The sequence below is a fragment of the Lithobates pipiens genome, unplaced genomic scaffold (assembly GCF_037356315.1).
Source record: "Lithobates pipiens isolate NorthernLeopardFrog02 unplaced genomic scaffold, aLitPip1_a1.2 Scaffold_16, whole genome shotgun sequence".
Taxonomy (NCBI): Eukaryota; Metazoa; Chordata; class Amphibia; order Anura; family Ranidae; genus Lithobates; species Lithobates pipiens.
Genome location: NW_027507748.1, coordinates 456,131,533 through 456,151,107, shown reverse-complemented (window position 1 = coordinate 456,151,107; position 19,575 = coordinate 456,131,533). Strand labels below are relative to the sequence as shown.

The 19,575-nt window shown below is 42.9% G+C and overlaps 1 protein-coding gene across 1 annotated transcript in view; it reads left to right on the top strand.

The window, feature by feature from the left end:
- Positions 1 to 19,575, top strand: part of LAMP1 (lysosomal associated membrane protein 1) — a 93,262-nt gene that overhangs the window by 59,111 nt on the left and 14,576 nt on the right. Inside the window, exons 3-7 of the mRNA XM_077482849.1 lie at positions 2,191 to 2,401; positions 2,498 to 2,659; positions 4,915 to 5,117; positions 5,875 to 5,997; positions 18,656 to 18,719. Of these exons, the coding sequence (XP_077338975.1) occupies positions 2,191 to 2,401; positions 2,498 to 2,659; positions 4,915 to 5,117; positions 5,875 to 5,997; positions 18,656 to 18,719 (763 nt within the window). The remainder of the gene's footprint in view (positions 1 to 2,190; positions 2,402 to 2,497; positions 2,660 to 4,914; positions 5,118 to 5,874; positions 5,998 to 18,655; positions 18,720 to 19,575) is intronic.

Genomic DNA, 19,575 nt, shown 5'->3' with positions numbered 1-19,575 from the left:
GACGTTGATCTAATGATTGACTTCTCTTGAATCGGCTTGTTGGAAAATGTTCATGTGGTCATTGCTGCAGCCTAGCACTGATCATTGGTTTTGGACAGCGGAGGAGTCCCCTCTGTCAGGCTACAATAACCTGGCAGGAAGGATTCCTCTGTCAATCGTGTGGATGGGGGAATTGGTTCTGTTTTTTTTTTTTTTTTTTTTTTTTTTTTTTTTTTTTTTTTTTTATATTTATTTATTTTTGTCGGCCTTCTGGCAGATCGAGAATAACTGATCCATGTGTGGCCAGATTTATCATTACCAGTGACTTCTCTAGCTTTTATAGATGTCCTTGCTATGGGTCGCCAATAAAAAGTTGATAATGCTGTGTCCCTGGTGTGTGATTACTTTTGTTTCTCCTTTTTTACAGACTTTTTTCCATTTACAAGGTTAGGCATGTTTTGTATTGTTTGATAATGTGGTATACAGTGCCTTGCGAAAGTATTCGGGCCCCCTTGAACCTTTCAACCTTTTGCCACATTTCAGGCTTCAAACATAAAGATATAAAATTTTAATTTTTTGTGAAGAATCACCAACAAGTGAGACAAATCTATTGGATATTTTAAACTTTTTTAGCAAATAAAAAAACGCAAAAGTGGTGCGTGCAAATTTATTCGGCCCCTTTACTTTCAGTGCAGCAAACTCACTCCAGAAGTTCAGCGAGGATCTCTGAATGATCCAATGTTGTCCTAAATGACTGGTGGTGATAAATAGAATCCACCTGTGTGTAATCAAGTCTCTGTATAAATGCACCTGCTCTGTGATAGTCTCAGGGTTCTGTTGAAAGCGCAGAGAGCATCATGAAGACCAAGGAACACACCAGGCAGGTCCATAATACTGTTGTGGAGAAGTTTTAAAGCCGGATTTGGATACAAAAAGATTTCCCAAGCTTTAAACATCCCAAGGAGCACTGTGCAAGCGATCATTTTGAAATGGAAGGAGTATCAGACCACTGCAAATCTACCAAGACCTGGCTGTCCCTCTAAACTTTCAGCTCAGACAAGGAGAAGACTGATCAGAGATGCAGCCAAGAGGCCCATGATCACTCTGGATGAACTGCAGAGAACTACAGCTGAGGTGGGAGAGTCTGTCCATAGGACAACAATCAGTCGTACACTGCACAAATCTGGCCTTTATAGAAGAGTGGCAAGAAAGCCATTTCTCAAAGATATCCATAAAAAGTCTCGTCTTAAGTTTGCCACAAGCCACCTGGGAGACACACCAAACATGTGGAAGAAGGTGCTCTGGTCAGATGAAACCAAAATCAAACTTTTTGCCCTCAATGCAAAACGATATGTTTGGCGTAAAAGCAACACGGCTCATCACCCTCAACACACCATCCCCACTGTCAAACATGGTGGTGGCAGCATCATGGTTTGGGCCTGCTTTTCTTCAGCAGGGACAGGGAAGATGGTTAAAATTGAGGGGAAGCTGGATGCAGCCAAATACAGGACCATTGTGGATGAAAACCTGTTGGAGTCTGCAAAAGACCTGAAACTGGGACGGAGATTTATCTTCCAACAAGACAATGATCCCAAACATACAGCAAAATCTACAAAGGAATGGTTCACAAATAAACGTATCCAGGTGTTAGAATGGCCAAGTCAAAGTCCAGACCTGAATCCAATCGAGAATCTGTGGAAAGAGCTGAAAACTGCTGTTCACAAACGCTCTCCATCCAACCTCACTGAGCTCGAGCTGTTTTGCAAGGAAGAATGGGCAAGAATTTCAGTCTCTCGATGTGCAAAACTGATGGAGACATACCCCAAGCGACTTGCAACTCTAATCGCAGCAAAAGGTGGCTCTACAAAGTATTAACGCAAGGGGGCCGAATAATTTTGCACGCCCCACTTTTCATTTTTTTTATTAGTTAAAGTTTCAAAAATCCAATAGATTTCGTTCCACTTCACAATTGTGTCCCACTTGTTGGTGATTCTTCACAAAAAATAAAAATTTTATATCTTTATGTTTGAAGCCTGAAATGTAGCAAAAGGTTGAAAAGTTCAAGGGGGCCGAATACTTTCGCAAGGCACTGTAAGTTGGCCTTTTTATCCCCTCCTTTATTATGACATCTTGTTGTTGGCAAAACAAAGTAAAAGCTACAGAATTTTAAAAATGCTGTTTTAACTTCTTTACTTTTTTCTGATTGTCTAGGCGACGGCGTCCTTTGGGTTACCAGGCAATTCGTTGGTAGGTTCTAACAGCACTTGTGACAAAGGGAAAGCACCGCTTTTAGTTATTGTGTTTGGAAATCATTCCCTCAGCATAAACTTCACCAATAATGATGTACAGTATCAAGTTGATGAGCTGGTGTTTACATACAATCTTTCCGACAAAGCTATTTTCCCTGACGCATCTGAAAATGGTGAGAATTTTTGTTTTGTGATGTCAAGTTGTAGCCGTGCAATTTTATTTATATACACATCACATGACTAGATATGATTTTCATCTTGTCTTTCAGGCACTAAGGAAGTGGCTACGAATAAAAGTGAAATGATTGCCAAAAAAAACTTTGTGTATCATTGTATCAATCCACATCAAATCCATTTGGAAAATGTCAACCTCACATTTTATGATGTCAAGTTGGAAGCTTATCTGAACAATAGTACATACAGTAAAGATGGTAGGACTATTCATAGGTCCTATGGGTTAATTTGTTTGACATTATATTTCTTTATGTGCATGAACTATTTTCGTATGAATAATGATGTCTTTCATCAAGCGGATTTTAGGTTTAGGCTTTTTTTCACATGGTTGGCTTTTTCAATTTTCAGCTTTGCTAAGAGAAGCCTTTTTTTGCACAGCTCGGTTCTAGCTGAATTAGTCATAGGGATGCTTCTGCTATGCCTTCTCTTTAGTAAATCACATACTTGTCTGGGAATCCTTCATCAGCTATTATATTTTTATTTGGAAAAGCAAGCAAAGACACTTCTCGTAAGATCTAGCGTACCTGGAAATACTTTGCCTGGTGCAAACACAGGCGCTTCAACCGCAGATATTACTCAGTCTGACCTGCCTACAATCGGCACTCAACCAGAACTTGGCCCTAAAGTGGTTGGAAATATTTACACATACCCACTGAAGTAACTAGCCTCAGGTGATAGGCAAAGATTAAACACATCTCCTTCATAAGGTATATCTGTTTAGTTGCAGCCCTCCTTTCTTTCCTCCTAAAGCACACATTTTACACAACATTTCTGAGTTCCAGAAGGCAAGGTGTGGAGATCTAGTGTTGCATACAAATGGAGCAGGGAGCTGAATGTAATATGAGACCAGAATGCAGGTAAAATCTACCCCCCAATTATTTTTTAAGCTTCTTGACCATTTCCCCTGGGGGCAAAAAAACTTGCACAGCTTAGGCTATCGGTCAATGAATAAAGATGTGATGCGCTAATTACAAAATATTCAAATACGGTAGCCACAATAAAACTAGTAATGTGCAATTATAGAGCTGTATAAAGTGCAACCGTGCATAAATAAATCAGAGAATAACACTGTACATATATAACAATGAACTAAAGTGGAATTGCAATAAACCATACGGTGATTACCTAGTGCAAAAACCATAAAGTGACTCTATGTGCAAAAAACATGAATTTAACGTATATATCAAAATATAGGATGTGTGCACGTATTAAACGTGTAAAAAATGAAGCCAAAAATATATATGAGCAAAGAAAAATGGACAGATTTTGAATCCAAGTGACAATTGTGATTTATAAAAAATGTCCCATAAACAATCAGATCAAAACGTGCAATTCGGTAGGCACACTAAATTAAACGTGCAATGTGCTGGGTAATAAATCCATCCGTGGTGGTCCGTGCAGGTAGTGTTAATGCTATGCAATTACCTCACTGCTGTGGGTAACACAGCAAAATTAGTAATGGACACCAAGATGATTGCAGGGATGGCTGTATAAACAAATTTCTTTGGGAGACTTCTTTAGCTTCCTCATGGATGGTGGGTAGACTCAGGGGAATAGATCAGAGAAAACCGCCATAGTGTAGTTGTTTTTAAAATATAACAATTTATTTAAAGAGTTTAAAACTACTCACAAGTGAAGCAAGTTAGCACATTTGACAGACAGCAAGCAAAACCGGATACGAACGTCACTTCCGGGTTCCTACGCGTTACGTCGTCGAGACTTCAACTGGGATATTTTCACAGGGTACAGGAAGTGATTTATAGAGACAACTCATTCAGTGATTGCCGCTTTTTTCATTTGTTATTCTCGCCCTCTCCTATTTTTTCCCATAGAGCACGGAAGTCTCTATACACACTCATTAGGCTATCGGTCACCTGCCATTAGGGATGAGCTCAGGCGTGTTCGCATGGAACACGTGCAGAGTCCGCCAGGAAGTGAGCGCAGCGCTGCGCTAATCACAGGCAGTGAGACATTGCCCCGATGTGTGGCTGCAGAGATCGGGCAATGTCTCACTGCCTGTGATTAGCGCAGCGCTGCGCTCACTTCCTGGCGGGCTCTGCACGTGTTCCATGCGAACACGCCTGAGCTCATCCCTACCTGCCATGTGCTGTAGCATGGCAGGGCCGTCTCGTGTCAACATATTGACTCCGATAGCACAGGAATGACCGAGCAGGCATAAATGGCACTAGTTGCTTTGGATTAGGGCAAATACACAAATAGATATGCTTTGTTCATCTTTAATTTCAGAAGTTTACAACCCCTTAAAAGTGGAGTTCCAAGCAAGTGATATTCTTCCCTACAGCTATATCCAACACAAGGTCCAAAAAAATCAATCCCCTAAATTAAGCCATTACCAAGCATAGTGTCACACTGGTTTTGCTAGATGGGGATTAAATGGGAATATGACAATTCTTGTAATGAGCTCATAGTATTTATGCTTTTATTTATATAGAATCTCGCTGCAGTGAAGATACAACGCCTACCCGTGCCCCCACCAGTGCTCCCACCAGTGCTCCGGCTCCTTCGCCAACCACTGTGCCAGTAAAAAACCCGGAAACTGGGGAATATAGAGTTAATGATTCTACTGGGGCAGCTTGTTTATTAGCCAAAGCGGGCTTGCAGCTTAATCTCACCTACCTCAACTCGGATGGTAAAGTAAGTATGGAGTACCGTCACTCCTTCAATGCAAATTAGTCATGCAACACTGTACTCATATGAAGTGTTTTGTTTTTGTGTGGATATAGCTATATATCTTTCTATCATGTTGTGACCAGAGAAGTACAGTGTCCATAGAAGAACTCATGGAGGCGAGCATAAGGAAGAGGTGATGAAGCTAGATAGCAAGAAGTTTGGGTGATTTTTTTTGGATGAGGTTGGTGATGTACATCAGGGCAGAGTAGTGGATGGCTTTTTATGTTAGTATATTGAATGATATTCTTTGTACTTTTTGATGCCGGGTGAGGGGACACTGAGCGGTCAGTGATGGTAAGAAGGATGAGAGAGAGAAGGAGTTGCATAGGTGGGGGAAAGAGAGAAGGGAGTAAACTAGTATCTAGAAACTTGGTGATGCAGTTAAGAAGGGACCTATTTAGAAAATGTTAGAGGCATAGGCTGCAAGATATGAATGGAGATTGGATATTAGGTCTAAAAGCACAGGTTCAAGTGTAAGAGTACACCTTTTTTATATATTTTTTTTAACAGCCATTTTGCTTGTATGCTGCATAAGGAAGTCTGAAGTTGCCAGATGTCAGTGTAGGTATACTCCTTTTTTTGAATGCAGGAGTAACGTGTGGCTCACTTTCCCTATTCTGTTACAAACTTTAAATCTTCTTTATTGTAGTGGATTTCCTTTTCACTCTTTCCAAAACCTAAAAAGGATTTGGCGATACATACTTGCATTTTTATCTTTCAGGTGGTTTTTAAAGAAATTAATATTAATCCGAAAAACATTAGCGTCGATGGCAAGTGCCTTAATGGCTCAGCATCTCTGATCCTTTTCGATAAGGAACTTTTCCTCTCGTTCAACTTCACACTGGCAAGTATAATGAGCCCCTAAATATGCATCTGCTTTGTGTTATTTCTGTATTAGCTATAAAAATATCTGATTCTACCTAAACATCTTTCAGGACAGCACCTCCTACAAATTGCACAAAACACTATGTCCATCTTTTAAAAGGAGTTCCCTCCCCACAGATCCTCAGTTTTAGTGTTCCCTCCAGCATGGCAGGAGCACTGCAAGAACTGTGCAGGAGCTGAACTGTTTCTGGCCTGTCTGACGGTGTGGTTTCCTTTCCTTCAGCTTATTGTAGCTTATTCCTGGCTGCCTGAAACATGGTGCCTGGAGGGAATCCAAGTTCTGGTCTGCCACAGCAGCATTTTAGGACTCCGTTACCAGACATTTGGACCATATTTGTGTTTGGTTTTTTTTTTTTTTTTTTTTTTTTCTGCTGCACTCTCTGCATGATGGAGTAAGCTGTATGATCTCCCTGGTACCAGCAAACCCATTTAAGCAGAATAGATTTCATTTTCTGTTATGTGGGCTGATTTGTTTCCCTTGTGCGGTTTGAAGCCTGTCTAGGCCCCAGAATGCTGGCCGTATGTTTCTACCCTATCTTTTTCTTTGGTGTTTGGTGTTTTTGTGATACCTGTTTCTTAGGGCTGGTCTGTTTTCTTTGCTTCAAGGCAAAGTCTCTGACAAGCCTCCACCAGCATACAGCATATAAAAAGTACGCTTATTGCAACGTGAGGCTGGTAATGGCCTTTGTCAGAACTGCATTTCATGTCTCATTAAGGAGTCACCATCTGCAGTTTTCTGTAATCTTGTACTCTGTTAGCAGGAATTTGAGGCTGCCTTACAACCTTTCCACACCATGTTGTCTAGTTGATTTGTCCTCTAAACCTCTGGTTTGGAGGAGTCCTCACCTGGACTCCAGCCTTCTGCCACCTTTGGAGAACTATAGGCTAATTTTATGTATTTTATCCATTTTGGGTAGAGCAAGGAAGAGTTAGAACCCCTGTCAGATTTTTGCCATCTATATCCTATTGTGATTTCCCTTCACTTCTGTCCCCTAGCCAAACAGGAAGTAGGAGGAAATCTCTACAAATGAACCACTTCAATACCAGGCTATATTCAAAGGACGCCCACAGATGGGTTTTCCCATCCTGGGTGGGTGTCCTATGACGTCCTCGGTATTTGGGGCCCGCGTGACCGTGGATGAGGTGTGTCTCTCGGACACAGCCCATCCCCGATCTGTGGGATTTCCATCCTCATCCACCCCCTCGATGCACATGACCGGCCGCGCCTAGGGCTCTTGTAGAGCGGTGATCTGGGACGCTGCTTGTCACCCTGACACAGCCCAACCCCGATCGACGTAAAGAGCCAATGAAATTTTCCCTTTACCACGTGACCTGCTGTGTCCAATCACAGCCAGTCACAGAATGTAAACAAACCGCGGTAACGAGATGTTACCGAGTTCTCCTCCTCACAAACTGGTCGTGTGTGAGGAGGCGATTGCGGTAACATCTCGTTACCGCCTAGTGTACACCAACACACACTGATTTAACCCCCCCCAAATAAAGAGGACCTATCACCAGCCATCAAAGTACCTGTCATCACCCATCCCAGGCCGCCCGAGTACCTATTTGCAGACCAAGGCTCATAGAATACACGTTGAGGTGTTTGTTTTCCAAAATACGGTCATTTTGGGGGTAATTCCATTGTCCTGGTGCTCCAGGACCTTCAAAATTGTGATAAGTAGGAACGAAATGAGATGTGTAATTCATGCTCCTAGAACGCCTGAAGGTACTACTTCCATATTCGACCTCTGTATATGGCCAGGCTGTGTAAAAGTCTCACACATGTGGTATCGTAATACTCGGGAGTAGCAGAATGTATTTTGAGGTGTAATTTTTGCTATATACATGCTACGTGTTAGAAATAGCTTATAAACTGACCACTTTGTGTGTAAACAAAAAAAACAAAAACAAATTTTCTTTCCGTTTTTCTGAAGACTTGTATAAAAAAAAATTAACCGTTCAAAAGACTCATAATGCTTCTTAGAATTATACTTTGTTTTCTAAAATGGGGGCATTTTGTGGGTAATTCTACTGTCCTGGTGCTCCAGGGCCTTCACAAATGTAATAGGTTTCTAAGAAATTAGAGGTGTCATTTATCCTGCTAAAACCCCTGATGGTGCTCCCTGCATGCTGGACCTCTGTGTGGCCAGCCTGTGTAAAAGTCCCACACATGTGGTATCACCATACTCTGGAAGAGTTGCAGAATGTATTTTGGAGTGTAATTGGAAGTATGCATGTGTTGTGTATGAGAAATAACTTGTTATGACAATTTTGTAAAAAAAACAAAAAAATAAAATTGTTTTTCCCAAGAATTGTGGGGAAAAAAAATTACAACTTCAAAAAACTCACCATGCCTCTTACTAAATACCTTGGACTTTCTACTTTTCAAAAAGGGGTTATTTGGGGGAAATTTGAACTTTCCTGACATTTCAGAGCCTCAAGAAATTAAATGGGCAGTCAGTGCATCAGGTGTGATCAATTTGCAATGATTTGCTCCATAGCTTGTAAGACTCTATAACCTTTCAAAGAGACTAAGGCCTCTTTCACACTGACGTCCCGTTCAGGCCCGCCTGTCAGTTTTTCAGGCGGACCTGAACGGGTGCTCCATAGAGGTCTATGGAGCGTCGGATGTCAGCGGTGACATGTCCGCTGACATCCGACCCGCTCAGATCCGAAAAAGTGTAACGGAGGAAAAAGCTATTTTTCCATCCGTCATCGGATCGGGTGACGATGGGCACTGCGGTCCGTCGTCATCCGATCTCCCATAGGGGAGAGCGGCGCTGTGACAGATCCGTCCCTGCGCAGTGTGCAGAGACGGACCGGTCATCTCCCTGCTCAGCGGGGATCGACTGAGTGATCCCCGCTGAGGAAACGGATATCCACGGGGCGGATCAGAACTGATCCGCCCCGTGTGAAAGGACCCTAAATAATATCCACTAATATGGGTTATTTTTACCAAAGATATGTAGCAGTATACATTTTGGTCCAAATGTATGAACAAAAATGACTTATTTGTGAAATTTTATCATAGAAACTAAAAAAAAGTTTTTTGTTTTTTTTTTTTTGTTTTTTTTTTTGAAAATTTTTGCTCTTTTTCACTTATGTCGCAAAAAATAAAAAAAACCCAGTGGTGGTTAAATACCACCAAAAGAAAGCTCTATTTGTATGAAAAAATAACAAAAATCTGGTTTGGGTACAGTGTTGCATGACTGAGTAATTGGCATTCAAAGTGTGAGAGCCCTGAAACCTAAAAATTGGTCTGGAAAGGAAGCGTGTATAAATGCCCTGTATTGAAGTGGTTAAGGTAATTCCTTGGGGACCCCCAGGTCACTAGAACCAATGTCCCCATTGGAAGATTCCCCTCTTATACTCTTCTGGGGGAGACCCAAAATTTGGGATTTTCTTTTACTTTCACTTTTTAATTATCTTAAACGGGACAAATAAAGAGTGTGAATCTCCCTAACTGGGCCACATACAGCAGTAAAAAAATGGACTCTACTCCCTTTCCACTCCATCCAAAACTAAAAGAAAAACTAAGTAAAAAAAAAAAAAAAAACCTTCCACTTATCTGATTCAGAGAAGGATAAGGGTGAGAACATGAGGGCCTCCAAATATATAATCTTCTGAGGGTTATGGATGTTTCTCTGGATATTCAGGAAGAGGAGAAACACTTGTATCTCCATGACCGTACGTATAGTGGCCTTCAAGAGCAAAGCGGGCATGTTTTTGTGTTGTACATAAACTTCTCTGATTCCTTCAGGAGATTGGTAGGATCCTGGGAGAGCCTTTCTTTAAACCTCACAATGAAGATTCTCCTTTTTGAGGATCCAGCTTTTTTTTTTTTTTTTTTTTTTTTATAGAATATGATCCCTAACTTAGAAGCAGGTTTTTTTTTTTTCTAGGTGTCAAAGAACACTGACTTAGCTTTCAAAGATGTGGGCATGCTCCAAGCTGCAATTGTAAGAGTATGCATTCCCTGCTTAAAAGATCCATAGCATCAACCTTGTCTAATGTCAGGCTGGCCCTGGCCACCAAAGGAACCTAGAGTATTGGTTAGGAGGGGTAAAAGGCTCCTATTGAAGGTAAAACTTCACCACCACCAAGAATGTACTTTATCACAGCACTTTTAAAGCAGCATGTAAAATCTCTGGCCATGATGTCCCTGTTATGGCAGTTGATGTAGCAGAGGGTCATTCTTCCAGTACAAAGATAAAGCAGGAGTTCCATTCCCACAGCTTTCTAATAAAGCAGCCTTCAGGGAATTGCAACCTGCTTTTTTTTTTATTTATTTATTTATTTATTTATTTTTTTTTCTTCCCCACTTCAGAGAAGGGCATCTGGTTATGACTTGGAAAAAATTGGGAGGGTCTAGGCTAGGAGGTACTTTTCCTGGCTTACTCCCATTGGGTTTTATCCAGCAAAAGGTTTTTCTTCACCAGAAGAAGATTCAAGTTTTGGAATGGCCCAACCAGAGCCCAAATCTGAATCCGATTGAAAATCTATGGGGTGATCTGAAGAGGGCTGTGCACAGGAGATGCTCTCACAATCTGACAGATTTTGGAGTGTTTTTGTAAAGAGTGGGCAAATATTGCTAAGTCAAGATGAACCATGCTGATGGACTCATACCCAAAAAGACTGCTGTAAATAAAATCAAAAGGTGCTTCAACAAGGGATTAGTGTTCAGTTTAACCACTTAATGACCAAACCTTTTTCTGTTATTTGTTTACAAGTTTTTTTTTTTTTTTTTTTTTTTTTTTGTCTTTTTTTATTTTGCTAGAAAATTACTTGAAACCCCCAAACATACATTTTTATTTTTATTTTTCTAACACCCTAGAGTGTATAAAATGGCGGTCGTTGCAATACTTTGTCACACCGTATTTGCACAGCGGTCTTACAAGCGCACTTTATTTATTTATTTTTTAAATAAGACAACCGTAAAGTTAGCCCAATTTTTTAAGGTAAGGGACGTTTTCTTAGGAATTTCATCTTCTGTGTATAATGTTGTCGTACCTATCTGTCACCACTGGGGGCTGTATTGAGCACTCACCGACCTGATGTTGGAAACCGCATAGAAGCCTTCATTTCTCCTCTCCTCCGGCCACAACAGATCCTCCGGTAAGAAGGCGGGTCTGGTCTCCTTCTGTGCCCCCAATATAGTGTTTTGGTAGGGGCTAGGATACCAAAATACCATGTTGGCGACGGGAAAGCACTTTTCTTTGAAGGGGGGGACTGTAATTTGCACGGGGGCGTGGCTAATAGCGTTAGACGCCGACCACACGTAAAGGAAGTGATTTAAGCACTGTGTGTAGCTGCTGCCTGGCTGTGGAGGGACAGAGCAGGAGGTTGGCTGGATCAGGTTTGTTGACAGGCATTTCCCTTTTGACACATTGTAGTTTAAACAGGCTAGGATTAATAGCAGCTATTGCGCTGAACTATAGCCTAGCAGTGTACATTCTTTTGCTGGTAGTGCCTCTGCTTTGTGCTTCAGGTTATGAGTGGCAAAGGGACCAGGAACTCCTCAAAGGGTTCTAAATGTCAATGGTTATACAACAAACTAAAACCATTTCCAAAAGAATGTCCTCCTCCTCTGAGTGATGTGGCTGGTCAGATTTAGCCGTCAGGGGAATCTGTAGTTGCAGCTACGCAAAACGCTTCTTCCCCTGAGTATGTCGCAGGAGAGATTTTGTCTTTTACCATTGCTGGCTTGGAAAATAAGATTGATGCTGTTTTTATCCCATAGTGGGGTCAAATGTAGCAGATCCCCCATCTAGTGCTCAGGAGGCTGGGGATCAGGATCTTCCCAAAGATTTGTAAGATACTGGTTTATCCTCCATCTGAGGATCCTAATAGGAGTAACATCACAAGACAGGTTGCACTCTTGCTAAACTGGTTCATTCAACCGTTTTGCTGCCTTCAGCGCAGGCTCTTGATGAACTCACATCTAATTTGGCATCTTAAAACCTCCTCCATCTGGGGATGCCTTTCCTATTCATGCATGGCTAAGGAAGCTTATTTATGCTGATTGTGAACATCCGGATAAACAATATTATCATCCTAAGAGATTTTCCACACTTTATCCTATGGAATGGGAGGGTTGCAGCGATTGATGCTGCGATTGCTTCAGGGAATAAGAATCTCACATGTCCGGGGAATAATACACTAATGTTAAAGGATCCAACAGATAAAAAGTTGGAGCTTTTTTCTGAAAGTCTTATGTCTTTAGTAAGTCCAGTAGCAGAGCCGGTTCTTGCTGCAATTGGCGTATCCAAGTCCATTAAGGAACAGTTTAAGGAGTTACTGAAAATTCTGCCTGATGAACAGGCCCAACAACGTGCTGATTTATCAGACGCAGTGTGATTCACAGTAGATGCTATGATAGATTCTATCGTGCAAGCCTCGCGGCTTATGCTTGGACTAGTGCATACTTGCAGAATTCTATGGCTGAAAAGTTGGTCAGCCAAAGCACTGTGTAAGAAGCTCTTAGCCAGTTTCCCTTTTCATGGCGAAGAGGTATTTTGGAGACGATTTATATAAATACCTATAAAAGATCTCCTAATGGCATAAGCTCTTTTACCAGTAAAGAAGAAATTCAAACATTTCTCCTTTTTAACCACTTCAGCCCCGGACCATTTTGCTGGCCAAAGACCAGACCACTTTTTGCGATTTGTCACTGCGTCGCTGTCATGCGACGTGGCTCCCAAACAAAATTGATGTCCCCCCCCCCCCTTTTTTTTTTTTTTCTTTTTTTTTTTTTTTCTCACAAATAGAGCTTTCTTTTGGTGGTATTTGATCACCCCTGCGGTTTTTATTTTTTGCGCTATAAACAAAAAAATAACAACTTTGGAAAAAAAACGCACTCTTTATTACTTTGTTATAATATCCCCCAAAAATATATAAAAACTTTTTTCCCTCAGTTTAGGCGATACGTATTCTACATTTTTTTGGCAAAAAAGTATCACAATAAGCATTTGGTTTGCGCAAAATTTATAGCATTTACAAAATAGCGGATAGTTTTATGGCATGTTTATTAATCAATCTTCTTTATTTTTTTTTTTTTTTTTTTTTTTTATGTTGTGACTGTGACATTATGGCAGACACATCGGACATTTTTGACACATTTTTGGGACCATTGTCCTTTATACAGCAATCACTGCTATATAAATGCAGTGATTCCTGTGTAAATGGCAGTGAAAGGGTTAACCATTGGGTGGCAGTGTAGGGGTTAAGTGTTCCTAGGGGTGTGTTACTAACTGTTGGGGGCTGGGCTTTCATTTCAATCGCATGGAGCAGAGATTCGCGTCACTAGTTTCTAGGCAGAACGGGGAGATGCTGTTTACAACGGCATCTCTCTGTTCAGCCGCCCCCCGTGAGGCGATTGCGGGTATGCCCGCGGCGATCGAGTCCGTGGGACCCGCGACCGGACTCACGAGGGGCCCCGACCAGCACGCTCGCAATGGCAGGGCATTAAAGATTGGACGTACCTGTGCCATTCTGCCGACTTACATCGGCATGCGCTGGTCGGGAACCGGTTAAGCGTGCCTCCTCACCTGTGCCAGGGGCATCAGCCTCTAGGCAGTCTCCACGGCCTCAACAGTCAGGTTCAAGGGGAAGACCCCAAGGGCAGCACCAGGGTCAGAAGAGTTTTAGGGGCAGAACCCACAAAACAGAATGCTAAAGCCTCCTTATGAAGGACAGATGGGTGACTTCTGCTGTTTCTCTAGGTTACAAACTAGAGTTCCGAGATTTTCCGTCTCCTCGTTTTCTAAGGTCAAATGTTCCCAAGGACCCAGAGAAAAAGAAGGCTCTCCTAGCGCTGGATCACCTATTATCCCAGTAGGTGATTTCAGAGGTCCCCTTAATGGAACAGGGCACAGGTTCCTATTCAAACCTTTTTATGGTTCCAAAACCAAACGGAGCAGTTAGACCTATTCTAGATCTCTAAGATCTAAATCTGCACTTGAACATCCGATCCTTTCGCATGGAGTCGATCCGGTCGGTTGTTGCCATCCTGCAAGTAGGGCTTCCATTGATATCAAAGATGCATATCTCCACGTGCCAATATTTCCTGTTTACCAGAAATTTCTGTGCTTCGAAATAGAAAATCATAATTTTCAGGTTGTGGCCCTGCCTTTTGGTCTAGCCACAGCACCACTGGTGTTTTAAAAAATTCTGGCACCTCCTCTAGCCAGTTTAAGGGCTCAAGGCATAACAGTCCTAGCCTATTTAGACTATATGCTTTTAATAGATCATTCAGTTTCAGGTCTAAACCACAGTCTGGCCACAACTGTAAACTACCTGGAATCTCTAGGCTTAAGTCTCAACCTAGAAAAATCCTCCTTAAAACCATCAAGGAGATTACAGTACTTGGGTCTGGTCATAGATACCATACAGAAAAAGGTATTCCTACCCTGAACAAGAATCGGTTCCATTATAGAGCTAATTCGGCTTGTCAAAGCAAAGAAAAATCCTTCCATTCGGTTGTGCATGAGATTGTTGGGGGGGGGGGGGGGGAATGGTGGCCTCCTTCAAGGCCGTCCCTTACGTGCAGTTTCGTTCAAGATTGCTACAAAACTCAATTCGGTCGGCCTGGAACAAAAGGGTTCAGGCCTTGGATTTTCCAATACGCCTGGCTCCCAACGTGCGTCAGAGCCTAAATTGGTGGTTGGTATCCAACAACCTCCAAAAGGTAAAATAGTTTCTACCAGTCTGCTGGAAAGTGGGGACAACGGATGCCAGCCTTCTAGGCTGGGGAGCAGTCCTGGAAGAAGATTCTGTCCAGGGGAGATGGTCCAAGTTGGAGAGGACATTGCCTATGAATATTTAGGAGATTCGGGCAGTTCGTCTGGCTCTAAAGTCCTGGATGGTCAGACTGAGGGATTGTCCTGTAAGGATTCAATCCGACAATGCCACGGCTGTGGCTTACATCAATCACCAGGGGGGGCACGAGGAGTCGTGCAGCCCAAAACGGTGAATCATGTTCTGGCTTGGGGAGAACGTTGCTTGCCTATCGGTAATATTCATTCCAGGAATAGAATATTGGCAGGTGGACTAATTGAGTCTCCAACAATTCTTTCCGGGGGAATGGTTTCTTCACCTCAACATCTTCCTAGCAATATGTCAGAGGTGGGGTACTCCGGACGTGAACCTGTTCTCGTCCAGATTCAACAACAAGGGCGACAACTTTGTGTCGAACAAGGGATCGGCTAGCTTGTGGAACCAGACGCATTAGTCTTCCCATGGGATCAGTTTTCTTTGATCTATGCATTTCCTGCAGTCCTGCTGCTTCTGCGTCGTCTTCACAGAATCAAGCAGGAACAAAAGGAGGTGATTCTGGTGGCCCAGAAGATCTTGGTTTGCCGAGATCATAAAGCTGGCAGTAGGAGTCCCTTGGACTCGGCCATTATGGCAAGACCTTTTTGCACAAGGTCTGGTATTCCATCCTACCTTACAGATGCTAAATTTAACAGTTTGGCTATTGAGACCCACATTCTAAAGGCTCATGGGTTGTCCTCTTCGGTAGTGTCTACCTTGACTAATGCCAGGAATCCGGCTTCCAGAATCATTTTACTATAGAGTCTGGAAGGCATATGTTTCCTGGTGTGCATCCAGGGGTTGGCACCTCAGGAAATATGTCATAGGTAGGATCATTGATTTCCTGCAAATGGGATTAGAAATTAAGCTGTCCTTGAGTACTATCAAGGGCCAGATCTCAGCCTTGTCGATATTTTTGTCAATTGCCTCCGTCTTCTCACTCTTTAGTGCGTAGCTTTGTTCAGGGGGTTACATGGATCAATCCCCCATCAAGGCACCTCTGAATTCTTGGGATTTAAACTTGGTCTTATCGGCTTTGCAGAAACAGCCTTTTGAACCTTTACATGAAATTACCTTGGTTCTTTTGACTAGAAAGAGTCTTTCTGGTTGCCATTTCTTCTGCTAGAAGAGTATCAGAACTAGCGGCTCTGTCCTGTAAGGAGCCATATCTGATCATGCATAAGGATAAAGTGGTGTTGCGTCCTCATCCTGAATTCCTACCAAAGGTGGTGACAGGCTTTCACTAAGATATTGTCCTTCCTCCTTTCTTCCCAGAGCCTCAATCATAGGGAAGAGAAGGCACTACATTCCCTTGATGTAGTGAGAGTGGTCAGAGTGCATTTAAAGGCGACTGCTCAGGTTCAGAAAACAGATTTTTTTTATTTGTGCTGCCAGATGGTCCAAGAAGAGGACAGGCAGCATCAAAATCTACTATTTCCAAGTGGCTTTGTCAAGTCATTATTCAGGCTTATGGTTTAAAGAGTCAAATTCCTCCTTATGTTAAAGCGCAACCAGGGCGATTAGTGCCTCTTGGGCCGTGCATCATCAGGCCTCTATGGCTCAGATCTGTAAGGCTGCAACTTGGTCTTCGGTTCATACGTTTACCAGATTTTATAAAATCAATGTTAAAGGTCATGAGGACATTGCCTTTGGGTGCAATGTACTGCAGGCTGCAGTATGAGTCCTCTGATCTCCTGTTTTTTAGACTCCTTCCCTTCAGTTGCCATTGCTATTGGTCATCCCACATAATAACTACCATGGCTCTGTGTCCCCTGATGTAAGAAAAGAAAACAGGATTTTTAAAACGGCTTACCTGTAAAATCCTTTTCTTTGATGTACAAAGAGACGGGATACCCCCAGCTATGCTGCCCTAGGCGCAAGGCGCTGATTCTAGTCGCCAATGCGACCGGGTTTTGTCGAGCACTGTGTGTATGTATATGTATGTGTGTGTGTGTGTGTGGAGATAGAGATAGAAGCCGTCCCAATACTTTTGGCAATATAGTGTATGTTTCCCAGGCTAAACCTTCCAGGTTGCATAGCAGAAAACTATAACGACCATTATCAATCACGTGAGCTCACAAGAGAATTGCATTCTTTGAGATATCTGTATGCTTGCCCCTCTGGAAAAGACAAATGTCTCCTAACATCCACAGCTCCATAGAAAACACTGTGTGGTCTGATGGGGTCTGCCTGAAAAAGACAGGTGGACCCAATCGGTCCACTGGTGTAAAATGGGCCGTAGATATAGTAAGGCAATAAATGGTAATTTAACAGATACTTCAATAAAGCATTACACCTATAGAGATCAAGATAAAGGCAGGTAGTGAGAGTCGACCATGTACAAATAAACTTAGGCCATGTAGTTCCATACAGGGTATGCAGCAGACGCTATCTTCCTGATAGCAGCTTGCCAGGTGTCAGGCTCTTAGTGTAGAACAAACATACAGACCAACATGGTCTGCCAACACCACGACTGAACATTAAATTGTCCATGTGCGACTCTTTGGGGGCTCCATAACAGCTTGCCTGCTCAGTAGAGGTGACCCCACTATTGTAGCACGAAAAAACAAACGCTAACTATTTTACCAGTCACTCCGTCCCGCCTTACTTATGGAACCTTGGGCTCAGAAACAGGAGTTAGACTTGCTTTTACACCATAACAGGATGTTAAGTCACTAATCAACATTTTGCTGCTTCCATCTGAAGAGAACAGTCTTCTCTATCAAGCCATTGTGACCCCAAAGATGGTTTATCAAAGACGTGTTTTGCCTTTGGTCACAACATGGAGGCAGGCAGGATATAGCATAGCTTACTAAATGTCCAAAGCATGTAGATGTTTCTTCACCTCCGTGAACTTTGCCTGTTGTTTTTTGTACTTTAGCAGAGAAGTCTGGGAACCAGTCACCAGTGTTTTACCCATGTTTCTGGCTTTGAAAAGGATGACATCTCTGTCCTTGTAATTCAGTATTCTGCAACTTTCTCGTGGGCATCCTGTGAGCCCTTTCCACAGAGAACATAGGAGAGGAGTGCAAAACATTAGTGATTGTAAAGTCTTGTTTTTTTTTCTTTCCTATAAAGATAAACATGTTATACTTGCCTCTTGTTGCACTTATGGTGCACAGAATTGCCGGCTCTAAATGATGCCTGTAGCTGCAGGAATCATTCAGATATCATTCAGATATCCCCACTGTAAGTCAAGGATGTCATATGATGTCCTTGGGCTGGAAGTGGTTAAACAGTTCTGGCCACTTTAGACATTTATAAAAAATATATAACTGGATGCTAATGTATAGTTAATAACACTGGAGCATTTGGTCCAGGGAGTAATCGGGAAGGATTTTATTTTCCCCCACTGGAGCAAATTGGATCGTGCGTGGGTGTGGTGTGGTGTGGTTTTTTTTTTTTTCCCTTTCGCTTGATCAACTGTGGGTATAGAATTGTACATTTTGTAGGTTTTCTTTTTGTTTAGTTTTTGTTCTATTAGTTGAACTGGATGGCCTTGCTTTTATTTTTTTATTTTTTTTCAGCCTGTCTATGTAACCAAGAATCAAAAACTTTGGTTGATTTGGGAAATCCTTTCTTTCACTGTGGATAGACCGCGTTGGTTGGGGAAGGGTGGGCATGCTTACTATAGAACTGTATCCTTGGTTATTTCATTTTGGTCACTAAACTCCTTGCTTACCTACACACAAAGTTGGGTGGAAATCTCCTTTTTAAAAAACGGTTATATTTTAATAATGTATAATTGAAATGTAAACACTTCCTTTTAGTGTTTCCATCCATTAAAGTATGCTATTCTCTTTCAGAACACGACAGTCAGCAAATTTTACCTTGGCGAAGTCATTTTTAATACTACTATTGATGCAAAAGGTATGTATTCTGCACATTATGGATACAACTAACTCTCTAGTGTGATGTTGTGCTACATTTTTGTTGCTAATAGTTGGACAGTTGGGGGGCGTGGCCTGGCTGAGCATGGGGCAAGACCTGCGCAATAGGAGCTCCATAATAAATCCTGCCTTACAGTAATCCTCCACTCTAACAACCCCCCCCCCCATTCGAGCAGGCAGCCTGTCTGGGACCCCTCCGCACACCCCACGCATCCTTTGGCCCTCCAGTGATCGGAGCGGCGTTCTCCCGCGCGGCGGCGGAGTTCAGGCGAGTCCCCGGCTTCGGCCTACACACGGAGGCCGCGACCATCTTGGCACACCCATCCCTGGGACCAGCGCTGAGCCCTGAGCAGACTGCTATCCTCCCGTCCTGACTAGCCCCTCGGCATTGCTGACCATCCGCCCCCAGATTGGAGGGGTGGCCCTGTTAAACGGGCTCTACACAGTGGCAGCAGCCAGGCGAGATCCCGGCTTCGGTCTACCCACAGAGGCCGCGGCCATCTTGGAACACCCTTCCTCTGAACCAGCACAGGGCCCTGTGTGGACCGATGTCCCTATTGCCTGCCTGGACACCCTACATTACTGGCCATCCGACCACAGAGCAGAGAGGTGACCCTGTGGACCTAATTCTCCACTCAGGCAGGGCCACGGCTTCGGCCTGTACACAGAGGCCTGCCGCCATATTGGTACACCTGACCCTCAGGCAGGCTCTGGGCCTTGTCTCTGTTACCCTCTCTCCATCCTCCCTGGCCTGCTTTGACGTGCCCACACCATTAACGAACCTGATATCATGTCCCCCCGAAGAGCCTAAAATCATCCGCAGCAAAGCTTGCGCA